Source organism: Nerophis ophidion, linkage group LG01 (assembly GCF_033978795.1).
Source record: "Nerophis ophidion isolate RoL-2023_Sa linkage group LG01, RoL_Noph_v1.0, whole genome shotgun sequence".
Taxonomy (NCBI): Eukaryota; Metazoa; Chordata; class Actinopteri; order Syngnathiformes; family Syngnathidae; genus Nerophis; species Nerophis ophidion.
Window position 1 is genome coordinate 3,914,484 of NC_084611.1, and position 24,707 is coordinate 3,939,190.

Genomic DNA, 24,707 nt, shown 5'->3' on the forward strand with positions numbered 1-24,707 from the left:
ACAACAAGCAGCAAGAGTGAGCAACCATCGTTTATTTTTTCCTCTCGCTTGCACTTTTAACATGGAGGATTACATACCTAAAATAAAACCGTTTTCTAAACTGGACTTTCAATCGAAGCAGGAGGTAATAAAGGAATATCTCCATCGAGACTTTTAAAACTGAAGAAAGGTAAGGAAGACTTCTATAAAGAAGTTATCGATGCTTTTGATCAGAAGGAGCTGCGCATGGACTTCATTTATAAGTAAAGGTAAGACCATAATACGTTTTTATTTTAATTTTAATTTTATTTAATAGGGACGGCGTGGCGCAGCGGTAGAGTGGCCGTGCACAACCCGAGGGTCACTGGTTCAAATCCCACCTAGAACCAACCTAGTCACGTCCGTTGTGTCCTGAGCAAGACACTTCACCCTTGCTCCTGATGGTTGCTGGTTGGCGCCTTGCATGGCAGCTCCCTCCATCAGTGTGTGAATGGGTAAATGTGGAAGTAGTGTCAAAGCGCTTTGAGTACCTTGAAGGTAGAAAAGCGCTATACAAGTACAACCCATTTATCATTTAATTAAATGTGCTTTTCATGATGGTATCCTTACATCACACTCAAATTTATAAGCACAGGCCTAAATTTACCGCATGCCTTTGGAAAGTGAAAAGAGGTTTTAAAATAATTAGCGCATGCTTACTTTTACCGCATGCCTTTGGTAAGTACCGGAGTGAGTAGAGGTTTTAAATTAATTAGCGCCTCGGCGGAAATTCAAGGAAATACGGTAATTGGTCCGAAAAATATTATTTGCAAATCAATAATTATAATCAGCTAATAATGTGTCGTTGCTTAGTGTCTGTGCTGTGTAGAACTCGGCAGGGTAACCAAGTCAGTAGGTGGCAGCAGGTAGTTAATTGCTTTGTAAAAGTCGGAATGTGTCGGGTGAGATGAGAATGTTTTGTTGTGATCTCAATATGCAGGTAAAAAAATTAAAAATTAAAAGGCTGTGCAAAACAAAAGTCAAACTGAACTGCCTACAAAGTAAACAGACAGAATGCTGGACGACAGCAAAAACTTACGGCTTTCCACAAAAGTACATCCGCATGGGACGTGACAATCGACAATGTCCACACAAAGAAGGATCGCAACAACGTAAAAATGCCTTGCTCGCTAACACAAAACTGGTAGACGGAATAGCGTTTAAAAGGAAGACATGAAGCTGCTTCAGGAAAACACCAACAAAGAACTAAAGCTCCACACCTGTTTTTGTTGGAGTTGAATTTTTTCACGTTTTCTGCCCATACTTGCCAACCCTCCAATATTCCTGAGAGACCCCCCAATTTCAGTGCCACTCCCCAAATCAACTGGGGCAACCGTTCTCCCGAATTTCTCCCGATTTCCGCCTGGACAACAATATCGGGGGCGTGCCTTTAAGGCACTGCCTTTAGCGTCCTCTACAACCTGTTGTCAAGTCCGTTTTCCCGCCATACAAACAGCGTAACGGCCCAATCACACAATACATACGTCTTTTCCACACACACACAAGTGAATGCAAGTCATACTTGGTCAACAGCCATGCAGGTCACACTGAGGGTGGCCGTATAAACAACTTTGAACCCACACCAAACATGAATGACAAACACATTTCGGGAGAACATCCGCACTGTAACATAACTTAAACAGAACAGAATAAAATAGAGAGAACCCCTTGCAGCACTAACCCACCCCCCCCATCTCCGAAAATAAGAGGTCTCAAGGTTGGCAAGTATGGGTGTGCCTCGGCATTTTTTCATGAAAAAGGTTGAAAAACACTGCTCCAAGGACATTTCAACCTGTGCTTCACTTCTTTTTACACTCGCAAGGTTGCCCGTCCTCACCTGCGGTCCTTGTTGCCGCACGCCAGCAGGTGGGCGGGGCTGTCTCGCAGGTTGATGCAGGTGAAATCCCCGGGCGAGTTGCCCACGCACGCTGCCGGCTTGCTCGTCTCCAGGCTGTAGACGTGGATCTGGAAGGTGGAATATGGCCATGATCAGTTGATACAGACGACGATTATTAGTGGTCGAAGAGGCCATTTGGAGCTGATATTCATTTGGAGTAAAAGTCAAAAAACGGAAATATGATAGCACAGCATTTACTTATATGACACAATCCAAACAACATTCCCTAGTCATGGTGCAAAAAAAAAAAATTTTTAATTTTTTTTTTTAGGAAACTTCCAACCAGTAGAGACAATGTTTTATGCGGCGCTAAAGTTGTTGACTTTATCATTAAAAACATCAAACTTTGTTATGTGTGTCTAAGACTCAGGTGTCAAACTAAAGACCCGGGGGGCCACATTATTTTATGTAGCCCGCGAAAGCCTGGAAATAATATGCATTAGTAAAATGCTTCATCTTTTCTTACTAAATATACTGTATCTATTTCTCTTTTGACATTAAAAAAATCATGTTCCATTGCAATCCAGGCTGTAGACGTGGATCTGGAAGGTGGAATATGGCCATGAGAGCCATCACACTACAGATCAGTTGATACAGACTACGATTATTAGTGGTCAAAGAAGCCAAAGACAGGCATTTGGAGCTGATATTCATTTGGAGTAAAAGTAAAAAAAATATGATAGCACAGCATTTACTTATATGACACAACCCAAACAACCTTCCCTAGTCATGGTGCAAAAAAAAAAATGTTAACATTTTTTTTTTTTAGGAAACTTCCAACCAGTAGACATAATGTTTTATGCGGCGCTAAAGTTGTTGACTTTATCATTAAAAACATCAAACTTTGTTATGTGTGTCTAAGACTCAGGTGTCAAACTAAAGACCCGGGGGGCCACATTATTTTATGTAGCCCGCGAAAGCCTGGAAATAATATGCATTAGTAAAATGCTTCATCTTTTCTTACTAAATATACTGTATCTATTTCTCTTTTGACATTAAAAAAATCATGTTCCATTGCAATCCAGGCTGTAGACGTGGATCTGGAAGGTGGAATATGGCCATGAGAGCCATCACACTACAGATCAGTTGATACAGACTACGATTATTAGTGGTCAAAGAAGCCAAAGACAGGCATTTGGAGCTGATATTCATTTGGAGTAAAAGTAAAAAAAATATGATAGCACAGCATTTACTTATATGACACAACCCAAACAACCTTCCCTAGTCATGGTGCAAAAAAAAAAATGTTAACATTTTTTTTTTTTAGGAAACTTCCAACCAGTAGACATAATGTTTTATGCGGCGCTAAAGTTGTTGACTTTATCATTAAAAACATCAAACTTTGTTATGTGTGACTAAGACACAGGTGTCAAACTAAAGGCCCGGGGGGCCACATTATTTTATGTAGCCCGCGAGAGCCTGGAAATAATATGCATTAGTAAAATGCTTCATCTTTTCTTACTAAATATACTGTATCTATTTCTCTTTTGACATTAAAAAATCATGTACCATTGCAATCCAGGCTGTAGACGTGGATCTGGAAGGTGGAATATGGCCATGAGAGCCATCACACTACAGATCAGTTGATACAGACTACGATTATTAGTGGTCAAAGAGGCCATTTGGAGCTGATATTCATTTGGAGTAAAAGTCAAAAAAATATGATAGCACAGCATTTACTTATATGACACAACCCAAACAACCTTCCCTAGTCATGGTGCAAAAAAAAAAATACATTTTTTTTTTTTAGGAAACTTCCAACCAGTAGACATAATGTTTTATGCGGCACTAAAGTTGTTGACTTAATCATCAAAAACCTCAAACTTTATGTGTGTCTAAGACACAGGTGTCAAACTAAAGGCCCGGGGGGCCACATTATTTTATGTAGCCCGCGAAAGCCTGGAAATAATATGCATTAGTAAAATGTTTTATCTTTTCTTACTAAATATAGTGTATCTATTTCTCTTTTGACATTAAAAAATCATGTACCATTGCAATCCAGGCTGTAGACGTGGATCTGGAAGGTGGAATATGGCCATGAGAGCCATCACACTACAGATCAGTTGATACAGACTACGATTGTTAGTGGTCAAAGAAGCCAAAGACAGGCATTTGGAGCTGATATTCATTTGGAGTAAAAGTCAAAAAAATATGATAGCACAGCATTTACTTATATGACACAACCCAAACAACCTTCCCTAGTCATGGTGCAAAAAAAAAATTTTAACATTTTTTTTTTAGGAAACTTCCAACTAGTAGAGACATAATGTTTTGTGTGGCACTAAAGTTGTTGACTTTATCATCAAAAACCTCAAACTTTATGTGTGTCTAAGACACAGGTGTCAAACTAAAGGCCCGGGGGGCCACATTATTTTATGTAGCCCGCGAAAGCCTGGAAATAATATGCATTAGTAAAATGCTTTATCTTTTCTTACTAAATATACTGTATCTATTTCTCTTTTGACATTAAAAACAATCATGTACCATTGCAATCCAGGCTGTAGACGTGGATCTGGAAGGTGGAATATGGCCATGAGAGCCATCACACTACAGATCAGTTGATACAGACTACGATTATTAGTGGTCAAAGAAGCCAAAGACAGGCATTTGGAGCTGATATTCATTTGGAGTAAAAGTTAAAAAAATATGATAGCACAGCATTTACTTATATGACACAACCCAAACAACCTTCCCTAGTCATGGTGCAAAAAAAAAAAATTTAACATTTTTTTTTTTAGGAAACTTCCAACTAGTAGAGACATAATGTTTTGTGCGGCACTAAAGTTGTTGACTTTATTAGCACAGCATTTACTTATATGACACAATCCAAACAACCTTCCCTAGTCATGGTGCAAAAAAAAAATACATTTTTTTTTTTTTTTTAGGAAACTTCCAACCAGTAGAGACATAATGTTTTATGCAGCGCTAAAGTTGTTGACTTTATCATCAAAAACATCAAACTTTGTTATGTGTGTCTAAGACACAGGTGTCAGACTAAAGGAGCTGATATTCATTTGGAGTAAAAGTAAAAAAATATGATAGCACAGCATTTACTTATATGACACAATCCAAACAACCTTCCCTAGTCATGGTGCAAAAAAGTTTTTTTTAACTTTTTTTTTTTTTTTTAGGAAACTTACAACTAGTAGAGACATAATGTTTTATGCAGCGCTAAAGTTGTTGACTTTATCATCAAAAACATCAAACTTTGTTATGTGTGTCTAAGACACAGGTGTCAGACTAAAGGAGCTGATATTCATTTGGAGTAAAAGTAAAAAAATATGATAGCACAGCATTTACTTATATGACACAATCCAAACAACCTTCCCTAGTCATGGTGCAAAAAAGTTTTTTTTAACTTTTTTTTTTTTTTTTAGGAAACTTACAACTAGTAGAGACATAATGTTTTGTGCAGCGCTAAAGTTGTTGACTTTATCATTAAAAACCTCAAACTTTATGTGTGTCTAAGACACAGGTGTCAAACTAAAGGCCCGGGGGGCCACATTATTTTATGTAGCCCGCGAAAGCCTGGAAATAATATGCATTAGTAAAATGTTTCATCTTTTCTTACTAAATATACTGTATCTATTTCTCTTTTGACATTAAAAAAATCATGTACCATTGCAATCCAGGCTGTAGACGTGGATCTGGAAGGTGGAATATGGCCATGAGAGCCATCACACTACAGATCAGTTGATACAGACTACGATTGTTAGTGGTCAAAGAAGCCAAAGACAGGCATTTGGAGCTGATATTCATTTGGAGTAAAAGTCAAAAAAATATGATAGCACAGCATTTACTTATATGACACAACCCAAACAACCTTCCCTAGTCATGGTGCAAAAAAAAAATTTTAACATTTTTTTTTTAGGAAACTTCCAACTAGTAGAGACATAATGTTTTGTGTGGCACTAAAGTTGTTGACTTTATCATCAAAAACCTCAAACTTTATGTGTGTCTAAGACACAGGTGTCAAACTAAAGGCCCGGGGGGCCACATTATTTTATGTAGCCCGCGAAAGCCTGGAAATAATATGCATTAGTAAAATGCTTTATCTTTTCTTACTAAATATACTGTATCTATTTCTCTTTTGACATTAAAAACAATCATGTACCATTGCAATCCAGGCTGTAGACGTGGATCTGGAAGGTGGAATATGGCCATGAGAGCCATCACACTACAGATCAGTTGATACAGACTACGATTGTTAGTGGTCAAAGAGGCCAATGACAGGCATTTGGAGCTGATATTCATTTGGAGTAAAAGTTAAAAAAATATGATAGCACAGCATTTACTTATATGACACAACCCAAACAACCTTCCCTAGTCATGGTGCAAAAAAAAAAATTTTAACATTTTTTTTTTTAGGAAACTTCCAACTAGTAGAGACATAATGTTTTGTGCGGCACTAAAGTTGTTGACTTTATTAGCACAGCATTTACTTATATGACACAATCCAAACAACCTTCCCTAGTCATGGTGCAAAAAAAAAATACATTTTTTTTTTTTTTTTAGGAAACTTCCAACCAGTAGAGACATAATGTTTTATGCAGCGCTAAAGTTGTTGACTTTATCATCAAAAACATCAAACTTTGTTATGTGTGTCTAAGACACAGGTGTCAGACTAAAGGAGCTGATATTCATTTGGAGTAAAAGTAAAAAAATATGATAGCACAGCATTTACTTATATGACACAATCCAAACAACCTTCCCTAGTCATGGTGCAAAAAAGTTTTTTTTAACTTTTTTTTTTTTTTTTAGGAAACTTACAACTAGTAGAGACATAATGTTTTGTGCAGCGCTAAAGTTGTTGACTTTATCATTAAAAACCTCAAACTTTATGTGTGTCTAAGACACAGGTGTCAAACTAAAGGCCCGGGGGGCCACATTATTTTATGTAGCCCGCGAAAGCCTGGAAATAATATGCATTAGTAAAATGTTTCATCTTTTCTTACTAAATATACTGTATCTATTTCTCTTTTGACATTAAAAAAATCATGTACCATTGCAATCCAGGCTGTAGACGTGGATCTGGAAGGTGGAATATGGCCATGAGAGCCATCACACTACAGATCAGTTGATACAGACTACGATTGTTAGTGGTCAAAGAAGCCAAAGACAGGCATTTGGAGCTGATATTCATTTGGAGTAAAAGTCAAAAAAATATGATAGCACAGCATTTACTTATACGACACAACCCAAACAACCTTCCCTAGTCATGGTGCAAAAAAAAAAAAAATTAACATTTTTTTTTTTAGGAAACTTCCAACTAGTAAAGACATAATGTTTTGTGCGGCACTAAAGTTGTTGACTTTATCATCAAAAACCTCAAACTTTATGTGTGTCTAAGACACAGGTGTCAAACTAAAGGCCTGGGGGGGCCACATTATTTTATGTAGCCCGCGAAAGCCTGGAAATAATATGCATTAGTAAAACGCTTGATCTTTTCTTACTAAATATACTGTATCTATTTCTCTTTTGACATTAAAAAATCATGTACCATTGCAATCCAGGCTGTAGACGTGGATCTGGAAGGTGGAATATGGCCATGAGAGCCATCACACTACAGATCAGTTGATACAGACTACGATTGTTAGTGGTCAAAGAAGCCAAAGACAGGCATTTGGAGCTGATATTCATTTGGAGTAAAAGTCAAAAAAATATGATAGCACAGCATTTACTTATATGACACAACCCAAACAACCTTCCCTAGTCATGGTGCAAAAAAAAAATACATTTTTTTTTTTAGGAAACTTCCAACCAGTAGACATAATGTTTTATGCGGCACTAAAGTTGTTGACTTTATCATCAAAAACCTCAAACTTTATGTGTGTCTAAGACACAGGTGTCAAACTAAAGGCCCGGGGGGCCACATTATTTTATGTAGCCCGCGAAAGCCTGGAAATAATATGCATTAGTAAAATGTTATATCTTTTCTTACTAAATATACTGTATCTATTTCTCTTTTGACATTAAAAAATCATGTACCATTGCAATCCAGGCTGTAGACGTGGATCTGGAAGGTGGAATATGGCCATGATCAGTTGATACAGACTACGATTATTAGTGGTCAAAGAGGCCAATGAGAGGCATTTGGAGCTGATATTCATTTGGAGTAAAAGTCAAAAAACATCTGGACGTAAATATGATAGCACAGCATTTACTTATATGACACAATCCAAACAACCTTCCCTAGTCATGGTGCAAAAAAAATTTTTAACATTTTTTTTTTTTTAGGAAACTTCCAACCAGTAGACATAATGTTTTATGCGGCACTAAAGTTGTTGACTTTATCATCAAAAACATCAAACTTTGTTATGTGTGTCTAAGACACAGGTGTCAAACTAAAGGCCTGGGGGGCCACATTATTTTATGTAGCCCACGAAAGCCAAGAAATAATATGCATTAGTAAAATGCTTCATCTTTTCTTACTAAATATACTGTATCTATTTCTCTTTTGACATTAAAAAATCATGTACCATTGCAATTGCATATCCTTTAAAATTCAATATTATCAAAATCAAAATAATAAACTATGATGTAGTCGTTAAAATAAAGATAATACTGTTATTCAACATCTTCTTGATTTATGATTTCAAATTGTAGACTGATAGATTTTAGATTTTTTCATACTGTAAAATCAACTTTGGTACTGTTTTTCCCCCCATTAACAGTAAGACACAAACATTTTTGAAAACTAACAAAAAAACATTAAAACAATATTTTACGGTTAAAAACAAACAAAAACGGTGGTGTTGTTTCTCCATTCCATTCTATTTATCCCATTTTTTTATATGCTGTAAAAAAAAATACACTGCTTTTAACTGTAAAATTCTGATGACTGAACTGCCTGTTTTTAAAGTAAAATTTTAATATTTTTTTGCAGCTTGCGTAAAAAATATATTGTTAATGTATTTAGTATATATACATGTATATTCATATATTACTCGTTGTTAAAATCGGCCCTCTGAGGGCAAAATAAATGCGATTCGGCCCTCAATGAAAACCAGTTTGACAGCGTTTGCATTTCAAAATATGGCAAATCTGCCGGGAAAATTGGTAAAAAATATGGGGTTACCTCCCCAATTTTACAGCACACTATGGATGTAATACATTGTAAGGTTTCCTCACTAAGGACCCCTGAAAAATTGCCAACATTTAAACAAATGTTACAGTCATTTCTTCCTGGATGTTACAAAAAGTATGAGAATGTGTGAGCTGCTGCCTGCTGCCTAGGAAGAAGCAGAGTGTATTCAATCGCTTTCATAGCCATTGCTAACACTTTTATCCACTTAAGTCTCATACTTCAACTCAAACTTATAACTTCAAATAAATTAAAGCTGCAAGCAGCGATGGACAGGACTGCTTTGCGTTAGCTAGCCGGCAGCCATCTTAACAAATATTTCACTAATGTTGAAATTATTCAAATATTGTGTCACTGCCGTGTTTATGCAATTTATAAGATTACATACTGGGAGCGCTAGGAAAAAAAAAGAAAAAAAACAAAACGTTTGTGTGCGAGCACGGCGGCCAACTAAGAAATGTTTTTCAGCTAATAAAATCCAAACCGGACCATTCGTTGTCTTTACCGTAGCATAAAAAGTGCAGATGGCCTTAAAACTTCACAACAGTCAGGCACTATATGTAAGTACCCAAAATAAAGAATGTCGGACGCTTGTTTTTACGATATGCAGGCAAAGGACAAGTTTAAAACATACCGGCTTAGCTACGGCACCTGGCAGCCATCTTGGTATAGACCATCACAGCCCCTCCCTCACGAATATTGGTGCGTGCGCAACAGCAGCAGACGGTAGGGGGAAAAAAGAGAAAAAAAACTGTCTCCCTCACTCTTTGAAAATGGTTTTCAGCGCAGCGGTTCTTTGAAAGCTGATCAAATCAAAACCGTAGCAGTGATTAAAACTATTTCATCAACTTTTATTTATTTATGCTCAACCAGCTTTTACTTATATAACCCCATGCAGACAACCTTCCCTAGTCATGGTGCAAAAAAAAAAGCAAAATAAACAGACAAAAAAAAAAAAGATTTTTGATTTTTTTTTTCCAGAATCGTTACAAATTAATAATGGCGATTTATTCTGTTGTACTTTTTTTTAGTGTTGTACCTCGTTTTTACTGTTGAACCTCATTTTTACTGTTATTCCTCGTTTTTACTGTTATTCCTCGTTTTTACTGTTGTACCTTTTTTTTAATGTTGAGCCTCGTTTTTACTGTTGTACCTCTTTTTTACTTTTGTATCTCTTTTTTACTGTTGGACCTCATTTTTACTGTTATTCCTCGTTTTTACTGTTGTACCTCGTTTTTACTGTTGTATTTTTTTTTTACTGTTGTACCTCATTTTTACTGTTATTCCTCGTTTTTACTGTTGTACCTCTTTTTTACTTTTGTATCTCTTTTTTACTGTTGTACCTCTTTTTTACTTTTGTATCTCTTTTTTACTGTTGTACCTCATTTTTACTGTTATTCCTCGTTTTTACTGTTCCTCGTTTTTACTGTTGTACCTTTTTTTTTTACTGTTGAACCTCATTTTTACTGTTATTCCTCGTTTTTTTTTACTGTTGTACCTTTTTTTTACTGTTGAACCTCGTTTTTACTGTTGTACCTCGTTTTTACTGTTGTACCTCGTTTTTACTGTTGTACCTCGTTTTTACTGTTGAACCTCGTTTTTACTGTTGAACCTCGTTTTTACTGTTGAACCTCGTTTTTACTGTTGTACCTCGTTTTTACTGTTGTACCTCGTTTTTACTGTTGTACCTCGTTTTTACTGTTGTACCTCGTTTTTACTGTTGAACCTCGTTTTTATTGTTGAACCTCGTTTTTACTGTCGTACCTCGTTTTTACTGTTGAACCTAATTTTTACTGTTATTCCTCGTTTTTACTGTTGTACCTCTTTTTTACTTTTGTATCTCTTTTTTACTGTTGTACCTCATTTTTACTGTTATTCCTCGTTTTCACTGTTGTACCTTTTTTTTACTGTTGAACCTCGTTTTTATTGTTGAACCTCGTTTTTACTGTCGTACCTCGTTTTTACTGTTGAACCTAATTTTTACTGTTATTCCTGGTTTTTACTGTTATTCCTCGTTTTTACTGTTGTACCTCTTTTTTACTTTTGTATCTCTTTTTTACTGTTGTACCTCATTTTTACTGCTATTCCTCGTTTTCACTGTTGTACCTTTTTTTTACTGTTGAACCTCGTTTTTACTGTTATTCCTCGTTTTTACTGTTGTACCTCAATTTTAGTGTTGTACCTCGTTTTTACTGTTGTACCTCGTTTTTACTGTTGAACCTTGTTTTTACTCTTTAACCTTGTTTTTACTGTAGTGCCTCGTTTTTACTGTTGAACCTCGTTTTTATTGTTGAACCTCGTTTTTACTGTTGAACCTCGTTTTTATTGTTGAACCTCGTTTTTACTGTCGTACCTCGTTTTTACTGTTGAACCTAATTTTTACTGTTATTCCTCGTTTTTACTGTTGTACCTCTTTTTTACTTTTGTATCTCTTTTTTACTGTTGTACCTCATTTTTACTGTTATTCCTCGTTTTCACTGTTGTACCTTTTTTTTACTGTTGAACCTCGTTTTTATTGTTGAACCTCGTTTTTACTGTCGTACCTCGTTTTTACTGTTGAACCTAATTTTTACTGTTATTCCTGGTTTTTACTGTTGTACCTCTTTTTTACTTTTGTATCTCTTTTTTACTGTTGTACCTCATTTTTACTGCTATTCCTCGTTTTCACTGTTGTACCTTTTTTTTACTGTTGAACCTCGTTTTTACTGTTATTCCTCGTTTTTACTTTTGTACGTTTTTACTGCCGTACCTCGTTTTTACTGTTGTACCTCGTTTTTACTGTTATTCCTCGTTTTTACTGTTGTACCTTGTTTTTACTGTTGAACCTTGTTTTTACTCTTTAACCTTGTTTTTACTGTAGTGCCTCGTTTTTACTGTTATTCCTCGTATTTACTTTTGTACGTTTTTACTGCCGTACCTCGTTTTTACTGTTGAACCTCGTTTTTACTGTTGTACCTCGTTTTTACTGTTGAACCTCGTTTTTACTGTTGTACCTCGTTTTTACTGTTGTACCTCGTTTTTACTGTTGTACCTTGTTTTTACTGTTGAACCTTGTTTTTACTGTTATTCCTCGTATTTACTTTTGTACCTCGTTTTTACTGTTGTACCTCAATTTTAGTGTTGTACCTCGTTTTTACTGTTGTACCTCGTTTTTACTGTTGTACCTTGTTTTTACTGTTGAACCTTGTTTTTACTCTTTAACCTTGTTTTTACTGTAGTGCCTCGTTTTTACTGTTATTCCTCGTATTTACTTTTGTACCTCGTTTTTACTGTTGTACCTCAATTTTAGTGTTGTACCTCGTTTTTACTGTTGAACCTCGTTTTTGGTGTCGTACCTCGTTTTTAGTCTTGTACCTTGTTTTACTGTTGAACCTCGTTTTTACTGTTGAACCTCGTTTTTACTGTTGTACCTCGTTTTTACTGTTGTACCTCGTATTTAATGACTACTGCTGCAAACCAAATTTCCCCTCGGGGACAATAAATATTTTCTAAGTCCAAGTCTAAGATGGGTCAAATGCAGATAATCATTTTGCCACACATAGTTTGTGTGTGTGTGACAATCTTTGCTACTTTAACTTTTATCCAATAAAAAAAATGTTGATACCAATTTACGTCAAAATGCCAAATATGGGTACCAATAATGGTCCTGGGGCACCAATACTGGTCCTGGGGCACCAATAATGATCCTGGGGCACCAATAATGGTCCTGGGGCACCAATAATGGTCCTGGGGCACCAATACTGGTCCTGGGGCACCAATAATGATCCTGGGGCACCAATAATGGTCCTGGGGCACCAATAATGGTCCTGGGGCTGATAAAGGGTGGAAGTCTACTGCAGACTGTGCAAATATGCCCCCTAGTGGCAGAAAATGGACACTCCACAAGTGCTAAGATCTTGTGTTAGTTTGGCTTTGTGTACCTTGGACTTGTGCTGCAACGATGATGTCATCGCTGCAGAGCCCGCCCACAAAGTGTGGAGTCAGCGTTTCAGCTCATTGCCACTTGTTACAAACACAAAGTGTCCCTGCGTGTCATTACCACCCCCCTCGCCCTCAGAAGTGAATACCACACACCTGGGGAGTGGTCCTCTGGGCGGGTGGCACACCTAAATAGCGCCCGGGCCCTCGGTGGGCTCGGTCCCTTAGGGGCGCTACTCTGCCGGGGACACGCCCACGTCTCCCAAGATGCATCTGTTTGTGCCGCATGGTGTCTTTTGAGGGAGCCACCTTCTCTCTGATGACTTGCTTTTGCAGCACCGGGCCAGAAAACTTGATGAACTTTAACGGCGCGTGAAAGAGAGAAGGATGACATATCGTGCAAATATTCACATCTTTTTACGGGGGGGGGGGGGGGGGTTTATCAAACCGATATTGATATCGACAAAACAAAAACATGTATGGGATTATATCAGCTTGCATGTCAAGCAGCCCTTCTGCACATTCACTTAAGCTTTGGGAGCTGGCAGCTACACAACAGCTGAGCACACAATGGCACACAAGCTAGACATTTCCTTAGTTGGTCAACATTCAGTCTAAAAAAACAGGGTGTCCGAACTATCGCCCGCGAGACGTCGTGAGGGCTTTTTAAACCCTTTTCAAAACTCATCTGTATACTCTAGCCTTTAAATAGACCTCCCTTTTAGACCAGTTGATATGCCGCTTCTTTTCTTTTTCCTCCTATGTCCCCCCCCCTCCCTTGTGGAGGGGGTTTGGTCCGATGACCATGGATGAAGTACTGGCTGTCCAGAGTCGAGACCCAGGATGGACCGCTCGTCGGATCCGCCTCCGCTTGGGATAGTTTCCTGTGGACGGGACTCTCGCTGCTGTCTTGGATCCGCTTTGAACTGAACTCTCGCGGCTGTGTTGGAGCCACTATGGATTGAACTTTCACAGTATCATGTTAGACCCGCTCGACATCCATTGCTTTCGGTCCCCTAGAGGGGGGGAGGGGGGTTGCCCACATCTGAGGTCCTCTCCAAGGTTTCTCATAGTCAGCATTGTCACTGGCGTCCCACTGGATGTGAATTCTCCCTGCCCACTGGGTGTGAGTTTTCCTTGCTCTTTTGTGGGTTCTTCCGAGGATGTCGTAGTCGTAATGGTTTGTGCAGCCCTTTGAGACAATTTGTGATTTGGGGCTATATAAATAAACATTGATTGATTGATTGATTGATTGATTTAAATTCATCTTAAATACCACATGTTTGCTGTAAATCACATCAGTGGCCCTTGAAATCACAAAGACATGATAGCACAGCATTTACTTGTATGACCCAATCCAAACAACCTTTTCTAGTCATGGTGCAAAAGAAACAAAAATAAATTATTAATAATTATAGCATGCACACACACTAGGGTGGCACGGTATACCAGTGTTAGTATAGTACAGCGATACTAGACCCTCTTCCTGGGAAACTGATCAAGGAGCTCTTTGTATTATTAGGTCCATCAGTGCTAAATATTATAAACTTATCACTCTCCTCGGGCACTGTTCCCCTAGCATTCAAAAAAGCGGTTATTCATCCTCTTCTTAAAAGACCTAACCTCGATCCTGACCTCATGGTGCACCATGTCACCTTCCCTTTATTTCAAAAGTCCTCGAAAAAATTGTTGCGGAGCAGTTAAATGAACACTTAGCGTCTAACAATCTATGTGAAACCTTTCAATCCGGTTTCAGGGCAAATCACTCCACGGAGACAGCCCTCGCAAAACTGACTAATGATCTATTGCTAACGATGGATTCTGATGTGTCATCTATGTTGCTGCTCCTCGATCTTAGCGCTGCTTTCGATACTGTCGATCATAATATTTTATTAGAACGTATCAAAACACGAATTGGTATGTCAGACTTAGCCCTGTCTTGGTTTAACTCTTATCTTACTGATAGGATGCAGTGTGTCTCCTATAACAATGTGACCTCGGACTACGTTAAGGTAACGTGTGGAGTTCCCCAGGGTTCGGTCCTTGGCCCTGCACTCTTCAGCATCTACATGCTGCCGCTAGGTGACATCATACGCAAATACGGTGTTAGCTTTCACTGTTATGCTGATGACACCCAACTCTACATGCCCCTAAAGCTGACCAACACGCCGGATTGTAGTCAGCTGGAGGCGTGTCTTAATGAAATTAAACAATGGATGTCTGCTAACTTTTTGCAACTCAATGCCAAAAAAACGGAAATGCTGATTATCGGTCCTGCTGGACACTGACCTCTATTTAATAATACAACTCTAACATTTGACAACCAAACAATTAAACAAGGCGACACGGTAAAGAATCTGGGTATTATCTTCGACCCAACTCTCTCCTTTGAGGCACACATTAAAAGCGTTACTAAAACGGCCTTCTTTCATCTCCGTAATATCGCTAATGAATCATTTACGGTACTATACCGCCTCTGAAAAGTACCGGTCCCAGACCACCTTAGCGCCACTAACCCTTTGAAGCAGTGGTCCCCAACCACCGGTCTGGGGACCGGTACCGGTGTGTGAAGCATTTGCTTCTGGGCCGGAGAGAAACATAAGATAATTTATAAAGGACGGCATATTCTCCGACTTAATTTCAGCCTGTCCCACTAGACCAGGGGTGTCAAACTGGTTTTCGTTGAGGGCCACACCGCAGTCATGGCTGCCATTGGAGGGCCGCTTGTGACAGTAAATAATTCATGAAAATGCCTGTGGATTAAAATATTTAAAAACATTTTTATGTAAAGAGTAAAACAAATATTTGGATTTGACCACTGATTTTTACAGAAAAAAAAACTGGCAGCTTAGTTGCCAGACTTTTCCTGTAAAATATATGGTGTTATTTTATTACTATTTTTACAACATTTTACTGTCTCCGGCAGGGGTCACCAACCTTTTTGAAAGCAAGAGCTACTTCTTGGGTACTGATTAATGCAAAGGGCTACCAGTTTGATACACACTTAAATAAATTGCCAGAAATAGCCAATTTGCTCAATTTACCTATAATAAATAAATCTATATATATAAAAAAAATGGGTATTTCTGTCTGTCATTCCGTTTTTTCCTTTTACGGAAGGTTTTTTGTAGAGAATAAATGATGAAAAAAACACTTAATTGAATGGTTTAAAAGAGGAAAAAAACATGAAAAAAATTAAAATTAAATTTTTAAACATAGTTTATCTTCAATTTCGATTCTTTAAAATTCAAAATTCAACCGAATAAATGAAGAGAAAAACTAGCTAATTCGAATCTTTTTGACAAAAATTTAAAAAAATAATTTATGGAACATCATAAGTAATTTTTCCTGATTAAGATTAATTTTAGAAATTTTGATGACATGTTTTAAATAGGTTAAGATCCAATCTTCACTTTGTTAGAATATATAACAAATTGGATCAAGCTATATTTCTAACAAAGACAAATCATTATTTCTTCTAGATTTTCCGGAACAAAAATTTTAAAAGAAATTCAAAAGACTTTGAAATAAGATTTAAATGTGATTCTACAGATTTTCTAGATGTGCCTGAATATTTTTGGGGAATTTTAATCATAATAAGTTTGAAGAAATATTTCAAAAATATTCTTCGTCGCAAAAACAGAAGCTAAAATGAAGAATTAAATTAAAATGTATTCATTATTCTTTGCAATAATAAAAATATAAATTACTTGATTGTTGATGTAAATTGTCAGGAAAGAAGAGGAAGGAATTTAAAAGGCAAATGTGTTTAAAAATCCTAAAATCATTTTTAAGATTGTATTTTTTCTCTAAAATTGTCTTTCTGAAAGTTATAAGAAGCGAAGTAAAAAAATAAATGTATTTCAACAAGTGAAGACCAAGTCTTTAAAATATTTTCTTGGATTTTCAAATTCTATTTGAGTTTTGTCTCGCTTAGAATAAAAAATGTCCAGCAAAGCGAGACCAGCTTGCTAGTAAATAAAATCATTTTTAAAAAATAGAGGCAGCTCACTGGTAAGTGCTGCTATTTGAGCTATTTTTAGAACAGGCCAGCGGGCGACTCATCTGGTCCTCACGGGCGACCTGCGTTGGTGACCGGCATAGCTCGGTTGGTAGAGTGGCCGTGCCAGCAACTTGAGGGTTGCAGGTTCGATTCCCGCTTCCGCCATCCTAGTCACTGCCGTTGTGTCCTTGGGCAAGACACTTGACCCACCTCCTCCCAGTGCCACCCACACTGCTTTGAATGTAACTTAGATATTGGGTGTCACTATGTAAAAGCGCTTTGAGTCACTAGAGAAAAGCGCTATATAAATATAATTCACTTCACCGCTGGTCTACGGAGAGCGGTAGATATTATGTGACAGGGCTGGCACGCAAAGGCACTGCTCTAAAGGATTATTGGCACTCCGTACTTCTCCCTACATCCGTGTACCACTCCATGCAGCAGCGTTTTAAAATGTCACAAATTTTACTTTTTGAAACCGATACCGATCATTTCTGATGTTACATTTTAAAGCATGTATCCGCCGATAATATCGTCAGTCCGATATAATCTGACATCTGTAGTTACATACATCCATCCATTTTCTACCGCTTATTCTCTTTTGGGGTCGCGGGGGGCGCTGGCGCCTATCTCAGCTACAAATCGGGCGGAAGGCGGGGTACACCCTGGACAAGTCGCCACCTCATCGCAGGGTCTCTGTAGTTGTATTTTTCTCCTGGTCCTTATTTTCCATCGGTCATAAGCAAAAGTGATATGGAAGAACCTAAAACACTGTGATACACTACTATATATTTTCTGCATGCACCGTGGGAAATATCACCGCCTCCCCGACATGTTTCATACCAAGTAGAGAAGAATGGCGGACATTTGCTAATGAAAACATTGCAGAGTGTAATGATGGATCAACAGCAGCAGTCTCATTTGCATCTTTTTTTTTTTTTATAGTGCCTGTGTTGCTGCCCCAAACACCATCAAGTGTGCCCACATTCAGGCTTCTTTGCCCTGGGGGAGTGCACAATTAAAGCTGCGTTGGCCCAAATAAGCAACACACACACACACACACACACACACACACACACACACACACACACACACACACACACACACACGGCAGCTTACATCACTGCTCTTGTGTTCTTTCCCTCACTGGAGACGTGTCCGTCCCTCCACTCATTTCACTTTAATGATTTCATTAGAAAGACAATTTGGCTCGGCACTCTGTCCTACGTTTCTCATTTGCTCCTGAAAGCATCAGCCACTAATTGGCCAATTAGACGGGCTGCCGATGACATCATTGCTGCTCGCATGATTGGAGGTGGCGGGGGGGGGGAGGTGTAATCCTCTTACTTGGAAAACTTTGGGCAATCTCTTCAGACTCACACCTCTATTTTATATAATATTATATTTCATATTATACTATATTGTTTCATATTATATATTGAAGTGAAAATATCAAGCTTCCTGTTGATTTTTGCTAAAGTATGTTAACTATTAAAATGTAGGTCTAAGTGAGACCTACATAGTGGTTTTTGTTTCACGTCTCTCTGACATTCCTACCGGAAGTTACAAGCAGTTTTGTCTGTGTTTTCTTCCTAGGAGCAGTTTGTCCGTCTTGTATCCCTAGGGGGGCGGTAGAGCGCAATTTTGAGTTTTGAGGTTAGGTTTTTTCATCAGATGGCAATTTTTGCCAGACCTGATGTGTGTGTCAAGTTTGGTGAGTTTAGAAGCATTTTAAGGGGGTCAAATAACAGCTCAAAGAGGCAAATAGAACATTTTTTAGGAGACTTTGCACAGGGGTTCTTTGAAGGCGCGTAAAATCAAAACCTGAGAACTTATCAAAACTCTGTTCTATACTTTTAATCAGAAGGGTTCAATCTCTCTCCTGTGCGAGTTTGAAGCCAAAACAACAAACGCACTCAGAGGAGATAATGTTTGAAGAAAGGTGACCGGTTTTTACAAAACTTTTGTTTTGAAGGGGGGATTGCAAACTTCCTGTTGATTTTTGTTGGGGGTTGTCAATCTATGAAATGTAGGTCTAAGCGAGACCTACATAGAGGTTTTTGTTTCATGTCTCTCCGACATTTTTAGCGGAAGTTACAAGCAGTTTTGTGTGTGTTTTCTTCCTAGGAGCAGTTTTTTCAGTGTTTAATTAAAAAATAGCGCTAGAGCGCAATTTTGAGTTTTGGGGTTTGGTTTTTTCATTAGATGGCAATATTCGCCAGTCCTTATGTGTGCGCCAAGTTTGGTGACTTTTGAAGCATTTTAAAGGGGTCAAATTACAGCGCAAAGAGGCAAAAATGGCATTTTTTTGGCGAAAATTTTATTTTGAAGGGGTTTTTGCCAACTTCCTGTAGATTTTTGCTGAAAGAAGTGAGTTCATGAAAATTGGGTCTAAGTCAGACCTACATAGGAGTTTTTGTTTCATGTCGCTATGACATTCCTAACAGAAGTTACATGCAGTTTGGTCTGTAATTTTTTTCCTAGGGGCGCTAGAGCGCAATTTTCATTTTGGGGGATTGGTTGCTTAATATGTTGGGAAGGTTTGCTATACCGACGTGTGTCAAATTTGGTGAGTTTTGAAGCACGTTAAGGGGGGTCAAATAATAGCTCAAAGAGGCAAAAATAACATTTTTTAGGAGACTTTGCACAGGGGTTCTTTGAAGGCGGGTAAAATCAAAACTCTGTTCTATACTTTTAATCAGAATGGTTCAATCTCTCTCCTGTGCGAGTTTGAAGCCAAAACAACAAACGCACTCAGAGGAGATAATGTTTGAAGAAAGGTGACCGGTTTTTACAAAACTTTTGTTTTGAAGGGGCGATTGCAAACTTCCTGTTGATTTTTGTTGGAGGTTGTCAATCTATGAAATGTAGGTCTAAGCGAGACCTACATAGAGGTTTTTGTTTCATGTCTCTCCGACATTCTTACCGGAAGTTACAAGCAGTTTTGTCTGTGTTCTCTTCCTAGGAGCAGTTTTTTCAGTGTTTAATTAAAAAATAGCGCTAGAGCGCAATTTTGAGTTTTGGGGTTTGGTTTTTTCATTAGATGGCAATATTCGCCAGTCCTTATGTGTGCGCCAAGTTTGGTGACTTTTGAAGCATTTTAAAGGGGTCAAATTACAGCGCAAAGAGGCAAAAATGGCATTTTTTTGCGAAAATTTTATTTTGACGGGGTTTTTGCCAACTTCCTGTAGATTTTTTCTAAAAGAAGTGAGTGTATGAAAATTGGGTCTAAGTCAGACCTACATAGGAGTTTTTGTTTAATGTCGCTATGACATTCCTAACAGAAGTTACATGCAGTTTTGTCTGTAATTTTTTCCTAGGGGGCGCTAGAGCGCAATTTTCATTTTGGGGGATTGGTTGCTTAATATGTTGGGAAGGTTTGCTATACCGACGTGTGTCAAATTTGGTGAGTTTTGAAGCATGTTAAGGGGGTCAAATTACAGCGCGTAGGTGCGGAATAATAATAAAACCCAGCAGTTTCAATAGGGTCCTTGGTGCCCAAACTACGGTTCGCGGGCCATCAGCAGTTTATTAAGCACACTTTCAAAGTAGAAGTAAATCACCTTGTTGCCGCCGTCGTGCATGGCCCAGCCGGCGCGCTTCACCCCGAAAGCGACGAGGGCGTCGGAGGCGTCCAGGCAGGTAACGGGATGGCCGTAGACCGAGTGGAGCGTCCTTGGCTCCGCCTCCTCCTGCTCCGGGAGGTCCAACAGGTACACAGACTCTCCGGCCGCTACACAGGCCAGCTGGCACCGCTGCCCCCTGCTGGGCACCACCACCAGGCTCTCCACCTGCATGACAGGGTTTCAAAGCATGAAATAGTCTCTATATATAGCAAGTACAACTGGATGTACTTTAGAGTAGTCAGTGTACAGCAGTATAGTAGACTTAGTATCCACCCAAATTGCCTTAATATCTGGCAACATAAGAAGGTAACAAGACATCCTGCCTGCAGTCAAGCACGGGGCTGGTCTGGGGATGCACGAGTGCTGCGGTTCATTGAGGGGAAACATGGATTCCAACTCAAGTGAGCAGCGAGACACTTGCGAATTTCCGACAGTCAAGTGCAGTAGTGGTGCTGGCGTCAGGGTTTGGGGATGCATGAGTGCTGCCAGCACAGAGTGAGCTGCGGTTCTTTAAGGGCAAACATGAATTCCAGCTCAAATGAGCAGCGAGATAATTGCGTCTTACTGACAGTCAAGCATAGTAGCTGTAAAGGCGTCATGGTCTGGGGATGCACGAGTGCTTCCGGCACGGAGTGAGCTGCGGTTCTTTAAGGGCAAACATGAATTCCAGCTCAAATGAGCAGCGAGATAATTGTGTCTTACTGACAGTCAAGCATAGTAGCTGTGAAGGCATCATGGTCTGGGGATGCACGAGTGCTGCGGTTCATTGAGAGGAAACATGGATTCCAACTCAATTGAGCAGCGAGACACTTGAGAATTTCCGACAGTCAAGTGCAGTAGTGGTGCTGGCGTCAGGGTTTGGGGATGCATGAGTGCTGCCAGCACAGAGTGAGCTGCGGTTCTTTAAGGGCAAACATGAATTCCAGCTCAAATGAGCAGCGAGATAATTGCGTCTTACTGACAGTCAAGCATAGTAGCTGTAAAGGCGTCATGGTCTGGGGATGCACGAGTGCTTCCGGCACGGAGTGAGCTGCGGTTCTTTAAGGGCAAACATGAATTCCAGCTCAAATGAGCAGCGAGATAATTGTGTCTTACTGACAGTCAAGCATAGTAGCTGTGAAGGCATCATGGTCTGGGGATGCACGAGTGCTGCGGTTCATTGAGAGGAAACATGGATTCCAACTCAATTGAGCAGCGAGACACTTGAGAATTTCCGACAGTCAAGTGCAGTAGTGGTGCTGGAATCAGGGTTTGGGGATGCATGAGTGCTGCCAGCACAGAGTGAGCTGCGGTTCTTTAAGGGCAAACATGAATTCCAGCTCAAATGAGCAGCGAGATAATTGCGTCTTACTGACAGTCAAGCATAGTAGCTGTAAAGGCGTCATGGTCTAGGGAAGCATGAGTGCTTCCGGCACGGAGTGAGCTGCGGTTCTTTAAGGGGAAACATGAATTCCAAATCAAACAAGCAGCGGGATAATTGTGTCTTACTGACGGTTTAAGCATAGTAGCTGTGAAGGCATCATGGTCTGGGGATGCACGAGTGCTGCGGTCCATTGAGGGGAAACATGGATTCCAACTCAAGTGAGCAGCGAGACGATTGAGAATTTCCGAGAGTCGAATATAGTGGTGGTGGAATCAGGATCTGGGGATGCACGAGTGCTGCCGGCACGAGGTGAGCTGCGGTTCATTGAGGGGAAACGTACATCCCAACTCCAGTGAGCGGCAAGATGGTTGCGTCGTTCCAACAGTCAAGCGTAGTGGTGGTGGCGTCAGAGTCTGTGGCTGCATGAGTGCTGCCGGCATTGAGGGAACTTTGGTTCCTTCAAGAGAAACATGAATCTCAACTCAAGTGGGAAGCAAGATAGTCGTGCCTTATGTACAGTCAAACACATTAGTGGTGGCGTCATGGTCTAGGGAAGCACGAGTGCTTCCGGCACAGAGTGAGCTGCGGTTCTTTAAGGGGAAACATGAATTCGAACTCAAATGAGCAGCAAGATAATTGTGTCTTACTGAAGGTTTAAGCATAGTAGCTGTGAAGGCATCAAGGTCTGGGGATGCACGAGTGCTGCGGTTCATTGAGGGGAAACATGGATTCTAACTCAAGTGAGCAGCGAAATGATTACAAATTTCCGACAGTCAAGTGTAGTGGTGGTGGAATCAGGGTCTGGGGATGCACGAGTGCTGCCGGCATTGAGGGAACTTTGGTTCCTTCAAGGGAAACATGAATCTCAACTCAAGTGTGAAGCAAGATATTTGTGCCTTATGTACAGTCAAACACATTAGTGGTGGCGTCATGGTCTGGGGATGCACGAGTGCTTCCGGCACAGAGTGAGCTGCGGTTCTTTAAGGGCAAACATGAATTCCAACTCAAATGAGCAGCAAGATAATTGTGTCTTACTGAAGGTTTAAGCATAGTAGCTGTGAAGGCATCATGGTCTGGGGATGCACGAGTGCTGCCGGCACAGAGTGAGCTGCGGTTCTTTAAGGGCAAACATGAATTCCAGCTCAAATGAGCAGCGAGATAATTGCGTCTTACTGACAGTCAAGCATAGTAGCTGTAAAGGCGTCATGGTCTGGGGATGCACGAGTGCTGCCGGCACAGAGTGAGCTGCGGTTCTTTAAGGGGAAACATGAATTCCAACTCAAATGAACAGCAAGATAATTGTGTCTTACTGAAGGTTTAAGCATAGTAGCTGTGAAGGCATCATGGTCTGGGGATGCATGAGTGCTGCGGTTCATTGAGGGGAAACATGGATTCCAACTCAAGTGAGCAGCGAGACGATTGAGAATTTCCGACAGTTGAATATAGTGGTGGTGGAATCATGGTCTGGGGATGCATGAGTGCTGCGGTTCATTGAGGGGAAACATACATCCCAACTCCAGTGAGCGGCAAGATGGTTGCGTCGTTCCAACAGTCAAGCGTAGTGGTGGTGGCGTCAGAGTCTGTGGCTGCATGAGTGCTGCCGGCACTGAGTGAGATGCGGTTCTTTGAAGGGAAAAATGAACTCCACCTCAACTGTGAAACAAAATAATTGTTTCTTGCTTACTGTTAAGCATGGTGATGGTAGTTACATGGTCTGGGGCTGCACGAGTGCTGCCAGCTTTAGGTGAGCTGTGGTTATTTGAAGGGAAATATTACAGTCCAACTCAAGTGTAACGCAAGATAATTGTGTCTTGCCTACATTCAAGTACGATGGTGGTGATGTCACAGTCTGGGGATGCACGAGTGCTGCCAGCACTGAGTGAGCTGCGGTTCTTTGAAGGGAAAAATGAACTCCACCTCAAATCTAAAGCAAAATAATTGTGCCTTGCTTACATGTAAGCATGGTGATGGTAGTTACATGGTCTGAGGCTGCACGAGTGCTGCCGGCTTCAGGTGAGCTGCGGTTCTTTGAAGGGAAATATTATATTAAATTCCCACTCTAGCTAATTGTGTCTTGCCTACAGTCAAGTACGATGGTGGTAATGTCACAGTCTGGGGATGCACGAGTGCTGCCGGTACTGAGTGAGCTGCGGTTCTTTGAAGGGAAAAATGAACTCCACCTCAAATCTAAAGCAAAATAATTGTGCCTTGCTTACATGTAAGCATGGTGATGGTAGTTACATGGTCTGAGGCTGCACGAGTGCTGCCGGCTTCAGGTGAGCTGCGGTTCTTTGAAGGGAAATATCATATTAAATTCCAACTCAAGATAATTGTGTCTTGCCTACAGTCAAGTACGATGGTGGTAATATCACAGTCTGGGGATGCACGAGTGCTGCCAGCACTGAGTGAGCTGTGGTTCTTGGAAGGGAAAAATGAACTCCACCTCAAGTCTAAAGCAAAAATATTGTGCCTTGCCTACATGTAAGCATGGTGATGGTAGTTACATGGTCTGAGGCTGCACGAGTGCTGCCTGCTTCAGGTGAGCTGCGGTTCTTTGAAGGGAAACATTACATTCCAACTCAAGATAATTGTGTCTTGCTTACAGTAAAGTACGATGGTGGTGATGTCACAGTCTGGGGATGCACGAGTGCTGCCGGCACTGAGTGAGCTGCGGTTCTTTGAAGGGAAAAATGAACTCCACCTCAAATCTAAAGCAAAATAATTGTGCCTTGCTTACATGTAAGCATGGTGATGGTAGTTACATGGTCTGAGGCTGCACGAGTGCTGCCGGCTTCAGG

General features: G+C 40.0%; 1 protein-coding gene across 1 annotated transcript in view; it reads right to left on the minus strand.

Annotated features, from left to right (window-relative positions):
* The window catches only part of fbxw8 (F-box and WD repeat domain containing 8), a 62,858-nt gene that overhangs the window by 21,230 nt on the left and 16,921 nt on the right, over window positions 1-24,707 (minus strand). The window contains exons 7-8 of the mRNA XM_061894271.1: window positions 20,484-20,711; window positions 1,856-1,983 (exon numbers count right to left, since the gene is read on the minus strand). Coding sequence (XP_061750255.1) covers window positions 1,856-1,983; window positions 20,484-20,711 — 356 coding nt within the window. The remainder of the gene's footprint in view (window positions 1-1,855; window positions 1,984-20,483; window positions 20,712-24,707) is intronic.